At 50.9% G+C, this 12,680-nt stretch overlaps 3 protein-coding genes across 3 annotated transcripts; 1 reads left to right on the forward strand and 2 right to left on the reverse strand.

Annotated features, from left to right (window-relative positions):
- Nucleotides 1-62: 62 nt before the first annotated feature.
- On the reverse strand, nucleotides 63-2,010 carry CTHT_0047360 (ATP-dependent RNA helicase-like protein; the record flags this gene model as incomplete). Its single annotated transcript, XM_006695042.1, has 4 exons — nucleotides 63-216; nucleotides 286-398; nucleotides 458-1,448; nucleotides 1,622-2,010. 4 exons carry the CDS (start codon nucleotides 2,008-2,010, stop codon nucleotides 63-65), a joined length of 1,647 nt encoding a protein of 548 aa, XP_006695105.1.
- Nucleotides 2,011-5,121: 3,111 nt separating this feature from the next.
- On the reverse strand, nucleotides 5,122-6,283 carry CTHT_0047370 (ribonuclease H-like protein; the record flags this gene model as incomplete). The annotated part of the gene is made up of 3 exons (XM_006695043.1): nucleotides 5,122-5,476; nucleotides 5,548-5,980; nucleotides 6,064-6,283. 3 exons carry the CDS (start codon nucleotides 6,281-6,283, stop codon nucleotides 5,122-5,124), a joined length of 1,008 nt encoding a protein of 335 aa, XP_006695106.1.
- Nucleotides 6,284-8,242: 1,959 nt separating this feature from the next.
- CTHT_0047380 (uncharacterized protein) lies at nucleotides 8,243-10,740 on the forward strand (the record flags this gene model as incomplete). Its single annotated transcript, XM_006695044.1, has 4 exons — nucleotides 8,243-8,738; nucleotides 8,813-9,481; nucleotides 9,547-10,642; nucleotides 10,710-10,740. 4 exons carry the CDS (start codon nucleotides 8,243-8,245, stop codon nucleotides 10,738-10,740), a joined length of 2,292 nt encoding a protein of 763 aa, XP_006695107.1.
- Nucleotides 10,741-12,680: the final 1,940 nt, after the last annotated feature.

A 12,680-nucleotide genomic window follows, 5' to 3' on the forward strand; every position in this document is an offset into this window, starting at 1 on the left:
TTGCTACCGAATGTGAACAAAGAGACAAAATGAACCCCCGACACTTGCTCACCCATCGCTACTTAGTCAAATGTAATCTTGGTGCCTTTCTTGCTCATATCCACGTCCTTGTAGAAGGCACCATACGAGTCGTGTGTCTTTTTCTTGACTGTCGTGCCGAACTTGAGCAGCGCCTCCGGCACAGGTTGGTTCGCTGCGCGCAGAATATTGATGAGCCTAAGGACAGGAAGGGTCAGCACCATTCGGAGCGAGGATTCGTCTTGAAGGAACAGGAGCATAACACACGATCCAGAATGTGCTTTGTCGTGCTCGGTAAAGAGTGTAATCGCCTTTCCCTCTTTGCCAGCCCGACCGGTCCGGCCAATACGATGCACATAATCTTCAATAGTTAGTGGGAACTGCAACAGGTTAGATAAGCCTTTGGTGATGCGATGGGTCAATGATGTGTGCAACTTACAGTAACATTAATGACAAGCTTCACTTCCGGGATGTCCAAACCACGAGCAGCGACATCAGTGGCAACCAAGACAGTTGTTGTGCCAGCTTTGAAAGACTCCAAGCTTCGAGTCCGCTGGTCCTGCCGTAAATCGCCGTGAATGCTGGCCACACGCATTCCCCTCTTTTGAAGGAATTGCTCAACACGAATTGCCTCCTTCTTGTATAGACAAAACACTAAGATTCTGTCGTTCTTGCCGCTCCCTTTCTGTGCCTCGCGTAGCAATTCCAGCAGACGCTGCTCTTTGGCACGGGGATCGACTACCTCGATCTTCTGTTCGATACGGCTGTTGGCCTGAAGCTCTACCGTCCCATTGCCAGCGCCGTTCTCATCACCGCCAGCTCGAGTACGGTTACCGATAGTAACCTTGACCGGATTGACCATAAAACCCTCGGCAAGCCCGCGAACACTCGTCGGCCAAGTTGCAGTGAACATCAAGGTCTGTCTCTTCTCCCGGGGTGGGCAGCTGCCAAGGATAAGCTTGATGTCTTCCTCGAAGCCCTTATCGAGCATTCTGTCAGCTTCGTCGAGCACCGCAAACGAGACCTCGGACAGTGACACGCAGCCTTCCGCAAGGAAATCCTTCAGGCGGCCCGGCGTGGCTACAATGATGTCGGCTCCATTGTTTTTCCGCAGCAGCCCACGCTGCTCGTCCTTACTGGCGCCACCATAAAGGCAGACAGTAGATAAGCCCACGAAGGACGCAAGTGACGACATGGCTGCATGGGTCTGCATAGCTAGTTCTCGGGTCGGCGACACAACGACAGCACGGGGGTGAGGTGTCTTATCCTTCTTAAAATACTTCGGGCGGGGGCTTGAAGAGAGCGACTCAACGCATGGCAATGAAAAGGCTATCGTCTTGCCAGAACCAGTCTCAGCGATACCGATGACATCGCGGCCGGAAAGAGAGAACGGCCAAGAAGCGGCTTGGATGGGCGTTGGGGCTGAGAAGCTAGCAAAAGGATTCTTGGAGAGCAAGTCTGTCTTCGGGAGGTGGGAAAACTGCATGATGGGTCGCAGTCGCATATTCAGGGGGTCGGAAATTATGATCCCTTTTTTTTAAGGAATTGCTGGATCTCGTCTTCAGGAACCGCTTCCAGAGCGGCAGTCTGACGATAAACGTACGAATTAGCAGGTTGCTGGCCGTCAGCTGTGTTGGATGTGGCTGGGCTGCTGGATGAATCGACAACAGCGACGCCATTGGACATAGAGACATCAGCTAATGACGCAGCCGACGACGAGGTCTCAGCGGATGGCGCATCGGTGTCCGAGACCTCCACGTCTTTGGATCCCACCTTGTTCTTCTTCTTCTTGTTTTTCTTGTCCTTTTTGTCCTTTTTGTCCTTCTTGTCCTTTCTCTCTTTCTTTTCTTTCTTGTCCTTCTTCTGCTTCTTGTCCTTGATCGGCTCAGAAGCGTTGTTATCAGCACTCTCGATTGGAGTCTCGGTCTTGACTTTCTTGACGAAGTGCGTAGCCTCTTCGTCGTTCAACGCGTGTTTCTTTCCCACAGACATCTTTGACAGGGTTAAAGGCGGCGTCAGGTCAATGGGAGGGCAGAAGTGCGCTGGTGTCGTGAAGCAGTTCGGCCCTTCAACATTTTCCCGACTCTTTTCTGGGATTTCTTATCGATAAGCAATTTTGCCCGCAGGAGCCACAACAGGAACGCTGCGGGTTCTAACCATACGCACGAACCAGTATTTTGTATTGACCCACCACCCCCAGGATCCTGTGGGGTGGATCTCTGCGGAAGTTCTATCAATTTACTTGAACACGTCAATCAAGTCTTCCCTCTCCAACAAAGACTCCCAGCTGGCTCGGGCCATCCAGCCTGCTTGTATCTGTTCTGTTTCTCCACATATCACTTCACTTAGGGGGAGTTCTATGTGATTGCAAGGCCACAACACTACCTAAAAGGCTTGGGCAATTTCCCAGTTTGGTGCAGTTGCATTTGAGATGCTCTTCCCAAGACAGAACATCATGCTAGGCATTTGATCCTATTGCTCAAAATGCCACAGGCTCGTCCATCTATATTCGAGGAAGTCTAAGATTGTTCACATATAGCGGATTGGCCCATACTTCTCTCTCCCACAACATCCACGGCCTTCTAATAGTTCCCAGAACTGATGACCACGACTCCTCAACCTGCCGTGGCCGGAGGAAGATACTTTCCTGCCTTTCTTCCTCAGCTGTGGGTAGGCATGCAGCTTCTGCAATCATCCCAAAGGAAGCTTTCCGGATGACATCAGCCTTGGCCTGGACCCTGGCATTTGCCTGGGCATAAATCCCCTGGTAAGTTGCAGTCTCCAAGTCCACAGCTACTGTTGTGAACCCATGACATTTCATAAGTACCAAGTTGTAGTCGGGTTTATCTGATGCTGCGTTAGTCTCCCGCAAATCCTATGTAAGAACCTTTTCATCACCCTTTTCCTTTTTGTCCGCAGAAAATGACCAAGCCAATGCAGACCCGAGGTATTCAGTCGAGACAAGGAAGTCTTGTGTATCATATGAATGGTAATATTTGTTAATGTCAAATATAGGAACACTCTGCCCTGTAGACCATTGTTAGAGGAATCGAGTCATCAAGGGCTTTGGCATCTGGAAATACCAAGGAACCCAGCCATGTGAATGACTGGCTGAAGACGTTCACCACCGAGGCTATAAATGAGAAGCTCCTCAGAATGCCCATGAAGGACTACATTGACGCTTTTGTATCGTTTTAGGATTTCACTATGAATGAATCTCTCTTTGAAGCCTTCTGGCGTACTAGAATTTGCTGGTGTCGCATCTGCAATGTAATATTCCCCAATGTCATTCAAACTGGAGACAAGAGCTGAAGGTACGGTATGAAAAAGGAAAAAAGTATGCGGGTTCTCAGAGTTCCGAATTGAGAGATGACCATAGCCATCCAAGACATGTTGGGAGTGCAGTATGTGCAATGCTGTGATATAGTTTGAGAGCGTATGGACGGTATCGTCGGAGTACATGGTGTGTTAACTGCTAGATCATCGGTACTCAGGCCGTCTTCATGAATAGATAACATTGTTGAGCTACCTCTTGGTTCAAGTCAATCTTGACTTAAGTTCTGGTTGGAGCTTCGCTGTGGTGACGTCACTGGACCTAGCAATTTCGGCCTTCGGCTTTCAGTGAGAAGAAGCGCCTTGTCTCCCCATAACCGAGAGCTGCATGTTCCTCAGCTTAAAAGAGGATGGTACTAAATCGGGGTCCAAGAAGATAACCACTGTAAATCAACAGTTATGGATTGAGGCAAGATGTTGCTATGGGTAACACAGCAAGAAGATAATTTGATAGAAACGTACAGCAATGACTATTTAAACTTCGCACACACTACTGCAGTCTGACTATTCAGTATATTGTACAATAAATATTTCCAACGTTTTCGATGACCTTCTCATGATTATCGCCGGCTTTCCATTATCTTGGCATCAGCACCTTTCATGGGTGGGTTGGTGCTCATTTGGTTAGCGTCTCCTTTTCGGCGCATCATCATGTACAGAGCACCCAATCCCAGAGCACCGAGCCCGTAGTACCTGTGTTCAGCTTGTGAGTAAGGTCCGAAAGCAACAAGTTCGGTTCAACCATTGCCCATACATAAAATGACTCTCGGAGGTTCCCACTCCCTTCATCTTTCCGGCCCCAGGCGTGCCAGCTTTTGGGCCGTGAGGTATTGCCGAATGCAAATCTAGGCCGGCGTCCTCGAGTGGGATTTTCTGATGAGCAGTTTGGGTCTCCGATGGGTAATCAAAAACAACGTCGATATCATCTACAGGAACCTGACGCGTCTCCTTCCGTGGGTGATGATCCGTTGGCGTTGCCAACAACCGTGCCGTGGATGTCGACAATGCTCTTGTCGAAATATCCCGAGGTACGGCGCGGAGAACCAGCATCTTTCTAGAAAACATCGCGTATAATGATGCCTTGTGGACGAGGAATGGATCATGCAACTGCTCTAAGTGCTCATAAGTTAGAACTTAGGCTCGGATGTGGGACGGAGATGAAGGACGCGAGTAAAGTGCCATGAAATATGCCTAGATGCGCTTTGGCATCTTCCCCGCGGAGAGCATTCACCTATATGACGTAGCGCTGACCACGGCCGTAGTGGCGCGGCGACCGAGCCCGTGTGGGGTTGTTCGCCAGTACATGTGGACATGAGGAAGAGGGATAGGAGAGGAGCCAAGAGGTTTGTCCAACATGGTCAACTACCCAAGGATGGCCAAGTCAACGGGTGCTTAGCAACGGCTTGTAGTGTCACGTTAGGCATTTCAAGTTCAGCAGCAGTTGTGGACAAGGAGTTGTGGCATTGCGTGGACTCCGGCAAAGCTTAATTTCAGGCGAGACTGACAATTTGCCCATTGCATGTTTATAGATATCTTCATTGAATCTTAAGCACCCCAGAAACGCTCTGGTTGTGTGAGTCATTTCCCTAGAGAATATGCCAGACGCATCAAAAAGTACGGTTCCCAAGGACTAAGCACACTGAGTCATAAAGTTCGGTCGACAATTGGCCGCCGTGGAGGAAAGAAAACGGAGCAAGAAGCATCGAAGGAACTACAAATAATTCAGAATGATGACGAGAGTATAGGGTTGTAAGTTGGCAGAGGGGGGTATCATAGTCGACGAGCGCCTTCAACAGCCAAAGTATCAGCTGCAATATTTCCCGGATCTGTGGAATGGCCTTTGACCCAAATGAACTGAGCGCGTCCGCCTTTGCGTTCCCTTTCTTCCAGCTTGCCGCGGATTGCTTGCACAAGGTCCTTGTTCATGACCTGGCCGTTCCGCGTCTTCCATCCGTTACGTTCCCAATTGATGTACCATTCGGTAACGCACTTGATCGCGTACTTGCTGTCGCTGCGGATTTCAACGTCTTGGGTGTCATCGATAGATTGCAGAGCACGTAGAATTGCAGTAAGTTCTGCCCGTTGGTTTGTTTGGACCTCACCCTCTAATCGCTCGGAGATGTTTCTGGAATGCGCCAATTGGTCAGTCATCTCTGCCTTGTTGCCAAGGTTCGCAACAGCAAGGCGGAAACGCACCGAGGATCGGATGGGCCGAAATAAACACCAACGCCAGCGCTCGCTCCGTTTCGGCCGTTGCCTAAGCTGCTCCCGTCAGTGTAAACAACTAAGACTTTGCTTCGTGATATGAGCTGCTTGATGTCCGTTTTCGCCTTTTTGGCTGGAGGCTCCTGCGGGTCGGCAACTTCTGCTCCGATGCTCTCAGAGGCTGACACGCTGACGGAGTATTGTCGTACAAAGGCTTCGGCCTCGCTGAGAGTGTCGAACTTCTTGTATTTCGGGCCTTTCCAGCCGATGATTGCCTCTTGCGCCTTCGCCCAATCCGTGTATACTCCAGGCTTCCTCCCGATGGCGACTCCGTAGAAGCGAGTGGGTGTCTCCTTTGCTTGCGATGGAGGGTCACGGCCAGCTACGTACGCTGAGGCATCCTCGTAGTTGAGAAATGATTTGACTACGTAGGGACAGTAGGTCAGTGTCACTGACGGCAGATCGGTTTTGGCAAGTTTCAGGAGGACATGCGCGGGCACAACTTACATTGTGCCCCTTTGAAGCCGGAGATCTGTTGCTGGCATATGGCCCAACTGGTATAAACGCCAGGCTTGTATCCAGCTCGCACAGCGTAGTATTTCTGCTCGCTCGTGTCTATCTTTCGTTTTTTTGAGGTCGGCTGACTTGGGCTGCTAATAGACGCTTGTGGCAGAGCAGGCTGTGCCGGCGACGGCTTGGCCGGGACTTTCCTGTTGATGGTGGACATGTTGGGCTTGGAAAGTCCCAAACGAGCCACAAGACGAGAGATAAATCCGATCAACTTTTCCGATCTTGGCTGCTGTCAGCCGCCGGGAGCGCACACAGGTTTGCGACGTTTCCCAAAAGCAGGCGTTGGCGGATGCGTCGGCCGCTGATGACAGAACAATTATGCGTCGCTGGGCTCGATTGGTGAGGAAGCTGGAGCTAGAGGCAGGGGCTGGAGGGAGGGGTAGGTGCCGGACTGGGCAGTCAACCTAACCACATTTTCGAGGAACGAAAGAACTGAACGAGCGACTTGTTCGCCTTGCTATTGCTCGGGGTATAAAATGGACTCGGAGCACTGTTAAAGTTTCGACATGTCCATCTGACGAATCCTGATAAAGAAAGAGTTGTGAACTCAAGACGGGTTCCAAACTCACCAGGTAATCGATCATGGCGAAATGGCGAAGAGGTGGTGAAACTACAGAAGCAGATAAGATAATGGGCTGTTACCCTCATGATAATAACCCTAACCCTTAATTTGTTGCTGCGTCCACCAGAAACCTCTTGGCATGCGCAATGGCAAAACTCACCACATCCGACAAGCCGCTTGATCAAAGTCGGATAATACTTCGGAGACGGGTGTCTCGTACATAATACCGATACGAATACTAGGGAGTTAGGCGGTACAAGCTGCTGCTCTTTAGTCAGAGGTGTGTTAAAACATCGCTTTTCAACTGACTGGGAGGGCATGCAGCCACAGACCCATCATCAAAGTTGCACTCGACAATGTACCTGAGAAGAGTAACACTGGATAGAATGCAGATATGTGAGAAGTTGAGAGCCTACAACTGTGGCATGCCTCGAGACAACAAGATAAACGGATCATACATCACGGTTACAATGATCGTACTGACATGAAGAGCTTCAATTGTCATGGGCGCCGCTGCCAGATTACGTCACGGTTTCTTAGTGTCGGACCTGGGATTGCTGCTCAACGCACATACGTACATGCGCCCCATCTACAAAGTAAGCTATCGGAAAATCCGTACTGTATGCAAGGGTAGTCGCAATGAAAAGAGCTTTTATATATGATTCTGGCAGCTTAATGAGAAAAGATTGCTTCAGTTCGGCCATAAATAACTTGCACTTTCGGCATCTCCTCGTTTCAAAGCAGTTAATGAAAGACGAATCCCTCGGTGTTGAGGCATCCTGCAACTTGTGTAAGTTACAACAAATGCGAACAGAAGTACGAATCCGTACGAAATAATATACTGTTACACTAAAGCCAGCCGTTGGCTGTTCTGTCTTGGCGCGCTGTTTCCGCGCCGCATTTCCTTTCGGTTTCCGCTTTTTTGCACAGCCACGCCGTCTCGTGTTGGACAAATCCGGCCCGTTCCCAGAAGTCGAATCCCTGTCTTCTGGCTCAGGTTGGCTCTCTTGACAATACCATATCCCTTGTTGACCGATCTCTGCTCCTCTGTAGAAGCGCCGCGCTGTCATGCTTGTTCCCCCCGCTCACTCTTGAGCTTTCCTGCTCGCAACACACAGCGTACATTCGTTCCCGAAAGGTACCCCAATTCATCACCGTCGTCATATTTTCTCTCGTTCTACCCTCTGCTTCTCATTTTCCGGCTGTGATCCACCGGTTTCCCGGCAGACAATCCTGTGGTGTTTTGTCGCTCGTTCGATCGGGGCCTTGACGTACCCTCAGCTTTCCAGGCTCCGGAAATCCATCGAAACCGCGGCGCAGTTTATCGCCCGTCCACACCGTCCAACTGTTACCACAACTGACTCGTTATCCGTCCATCCCTCTCCCCAAACGCACATCCTGGCTAATCTCAACGTCGCCGACGGTCCGAGGATGCCAGTGTGACCATCGAACCTACATCTCCCCTCGCTCTCCCCACCATAAGGCATCCCTCAATTGAAATCTGACCGCGACATCTCAACGGTTGCCGCGGCCCTCTGGCCTCGCTGGTCCAAGATGCGACTCCCGTCGATTAACCCGTTACTTCTCTCTAGCCTGGCCGCTTTTTTCGCTCCTGCCAGCGCCGAACATGTGCTCCGATCAAGCTCGCTGGCAGCATGCCAGGAAAACTCGCTGTTCACGGCGAGTCTTTTCGATGTCGTTTTCACACCAAATAACCTCTCAGCGGCCGTGAACATGCTGGCTACATCCTCCATTGAGGGCTATGTCGTGTTTGACATCACCATCCTCGCCTACGGCTACAAGGTCCTACGCACCCAGGTCGATCCCTGCAATTCCAACCTTCCTGGCCTGTGCCCCATGCTGTCTGGCAAGATGAACAACCCATTCAACATTCCTGTGCCAGAGGATGCCATTTCCCAAATCCCGGGAATCGCGTATACCTTTCCCGATCTCGATGCGACCGTTAAGGTGTATATCAACATGACAACCGGAGACCAGGCCGGACAGAGCATCGCCTGTCTTCGGGCTGAGGTCTCAAATGGAAAGACGGGTATGTCTTGAAAGCCTTCCAGAAATGACGTTGGTGCGTTTATGTAGGTGAGAATTCAGCTGATGTGTGAACAGTCGACCTTGTGGGTGTCAAATGGGCTGCAGCGGCTGTTATCGGCCTGGCCCTCATTGCTTCCGCCATCGTGAACGGTCTGGGTTTCTCTAACGCAGCCTCCCATGTCGCAGCCAATACCCTCTCATTGTTTGGGTACTTCCAAGCCCAGGCTATGCTCGGTCTCACCAGTGTCCCTCTCCCCCCGGTTGTCAAGTCATGGACTCAGGATTTCCAGTGGAGCATGGGCATTATCAGAGTCGGTTTCATCCAGGATATTGTGACTTGGTACCAGCGGGCAACGGGTGGAACAGCAACCAACATTCTTTCAACCCTTAATATGGTCTCTGTGCAGGTTGAAAAGCTCAAAAAATTCAAGCGTGCCCTTCCTGCCGCATTTCCTGCAGTGTCGGCCGTAGCCGAGCATGGACACAGCCTTGCCAAGAGGGCATACATCCAGACTTCTTTTGGCAGCTACATCGTATATGGCATCCAGCGAGTCGCTTTCCGTGCTGGCATTGAAACCACCAATCTTTTCCTCACCGGGCTCACCTTCTTTTACATCTTTCTCGTAATAACTGTGCTTGGCGTGGTTGCCTGGAAGATTATTTGCGAGCTTGCTGTCAAGGCAGGGGTCATGAAAAAGGATACCTTCTGCGATTTCCGTGTGGGATGGTTGACCGTTCTCAAAGGTATCAGCTTGGACCATTTTATTCGTCACTGAGGCGCGTGCATCGTTAGTGCTAACATTTGCTAGGGATCATGTATCGCCTGCTACTCATCGGGTTCCCCCAGATGACGATTCTCTGCCTTTGGGAATTCACGCAAAATGATTCACCGGCCGCGATGGTTTTGGCAGTATTCTTTTTCTTTGGCATACTTATTACGCTCAGCTACGCCGCATACAGAGTCATCCGGATGGCACGGCGGTCGGTTGCTCTTCACCGCAACCCCGCGTACATTCTCTTTTCTGATACCCAGGCTTTAAACAAATGGGGCTTCCTCTATGTGCAATTCCGTGCGTCGGCTTATTATTTCATCGTGCCCATTCTCGTATACACCCTTATCAAGGGCATGTTCATTGCCCTTGCTCAGGGAGCGGGTACTGTCCAAGCGGTTGCTCTCATTATTATTGAAGCAGCGGCACTCATCACTGCATCCGTGCTACGCCCCTGGATGGATAAGAGCACTAACTCGTTCAACATTGCCATTTGCGTCATGAACTTCATCAACTCCATCTTTTTATTCGTCTTCACCGACGTGTTCGGGCTGCCACGGCTGGTCATCGGTGTGGTCGGCGTGGTTCTCTGGATCACCAACGCTGCGTTTACCCTCATTCTCCTCCTCATGCTCATTGTCACGACTGGCCTGGTGCTTTTCCACAACAACCCCGATACGCGGTACCAGTTTATGAACGATGACCGGACATCTTTCATGAAGTCGCAGACGCAGATCGGCACGACGAGCGAGCTTGACGCCTTGGCGGCCACAGCTCGTGGCAATGGCCCGGTGAAGCGGAGCACCGACCTCGACGACGATGAGTCTGCTGTTTCGAATTCCGTCGTGATCCGTCCATCGACTGCAAACTCTAGCCACCAAGTTTCGATGAGAGAATCAATGCGCTCAGTCCGTGACTCGGCCCGAAATTCGGTCCGCAGCTCGTTCAAGATCCCGCCTGACCCTGCTCCAGCAATGGCAGCAATCGAGGCAGCACAAGCGGGACCTCACTTGCGAAATCGCCAGAGCGGCAGTATTAGGGCTCCTAGCCCGTTGGCCACATCTGGGAGCTCGTCAAACTTGCCCGGCCATCCACAGCAATATGGGGTAGTGCCGCACAGAACGCAAGGCCCGAGGTGAGCTTTCCAATGGTTATTAGCCATTGTGAGTTCTCATGTATTGTGCTGACAAGTTTCGTAACAGCCCATGGCAACGCGGTGCCGGTTACGAGTAGCGTTTCGTTTTCCTATTCTATTTTTTAGTCGATTATCGTTTAGTTACAGCGGGTTTGGCTATGTAACTTTGCTTTTAGCTCAATTCCTGGCGATGTATGCCACGGTCCTGTCATTTCCCTAGTATATAAGCGTCGTTGGGCTTTTGGGTTGGTTCCTTTGCACGTTGGTATTCGGCATCGGATTGCAAAAAGGCGGGCACTTGTCAGTCCGAACAGGTTCGCTTGATGCACTCTTCCCGTGGTTGACTTTTGTGGTGTTAAATACGGTTTCATAGACAAAGGGCGCATTGCGATTCAGCGTTTTCATTACGATCTTGTTCCTCCAGCCGGTGTTCGACTTGCTGTTCGACAACCTTGCTCTTTTGTCACTACTATCTAAGTCGGATCTTTAGGTAATCAAGGAAAGAGTATGGAATATCATTCAACTTTCAAAGTATTTCATAACGGATCTTTCCATGCTTGTATATATCAATCTCAACCTCAGCCGTGGCCCGCCGCAGGAAGAACCGCCAAGACAGGGAATCACAGCCCATGGAGTCGTGCCAAGATAACACGCCAAAGCTGCCAAGGGGGGTGGTTGTGGGCCATTTGGGCCGAGCAATCAATCAGTTTCCGGTACACGTGGAGGCCCGCGGCCGTCTCGCTTCCAAACCCAGGCATTCCAGACCTCTCACACCACAGCTGCATACCTGAGAAAATCTGCTTTCATGGACATCGATCAGCAATCACGTGGTGCTCCCGAGTCCGAATCCACTTTGGGTAGATATTCGCTCTCTTACGTGTGCCGCATGGATTAGGGAGAGTAAGATTACACAAGTTCTTTGGTCAGGCTAGGGCTTCTTAATTGCTCCTGTCCGCCAACCCACCAGCGCGTCATGCAGTGCGATGGATCGAAGACCTTCCTCGCCAACAAGACCCTAGGGCTGCCGCATTGACCATCTATCAAGCCGATGAATGGACGGCTGCACAGCCGAATGCACGTGCTTGGTGCCCCAGAGAGAGCGTATCCCTTAGCCGGCTGCACAATCCTTCTGTTCTGCTAGTATGCTCTCAGATTATTGGTGAGGCACAAGCTGAGGTAGCATCGACAGTTTCCCATATCATCAGCTGGAACGGGGACGCAAGCCATACAGGTAAAAAGCTTATCATCTGGACAGCTTCACTTTCTCTGCCGGACACTTGAAGTCATGACCCACGGTTTCATTGTCGCCGATCCCGATCCTCATCCACTGCTCCGCGTTCGTGGATCGCGCTTTTCTTTCTGTTTTGTTTCATCGGCCAGCACCACCACCCCTACAGAGAAACCAGGTTTACCTGGCCTCTCCCTTTTGGGACAGCAATGTCAAGCTGATGTCTGTGCAGCTCCATCCTGCCATACCAACCCATCCTGGGTCAAGCGCTACGCCGGCCTGCCAAGGGTTGACTCTGTTGTGAAATCTCTCGCACCATGCAAGCCAAGCACCCGGTCCCCTTCTTCAGCACATTCAAGGCTGCAATTCTCCAGGATGTGACCCTGCTCGGCGCAGGGACCGACCGGAGTGGCCCCCTTTCTCTGCCCTAGCATACACCCCAAGCTCATCAATATCGCATTGGCAAACAGCTAGCTGGGCTCCTAGGCAGTAGAGTAGTTAATCACCCAGCTAGCCCGATCTGAAGTTCTTTGTCTCTTCCTTTTATGCACCTTCCCTCATTTCCAGTTTATGCAGCAGCAACAGCAATAGTCTCTCGTTTAGCTTTTTAATTCTAATCCATTCAGTTTCGACACCTATTCTTGATCGACCGTTCATTGTGGAAACCTATCAGACCATTAAGCATCGACTGTAATCAGGCTCTACGGCGCTCAACTCGAGTGTGCTGAGCGAGGCAACTGTTGATGGTGGATATGGCCTCATAAGCATGACTCTCGACAACTTGTTGGGACCTACATAACGAGATCAAGA

Source organism: Thermochaetoides thermophila (assembly GCF_000221225.1).
Source record: "Thermochaetoides thermophila DSM 1495 unplaced genomic scaffold scf7180000011818, whole genome shotgun sequence".
NCBI classification, from domain to species: domain Eukaryota; kingdom Fungi; phylum Ascomycota; class Sordariomycetes; order Sordariales; family Chaetomiaceae; genus Thermochaetoides; species Thermochaetoides thermophila.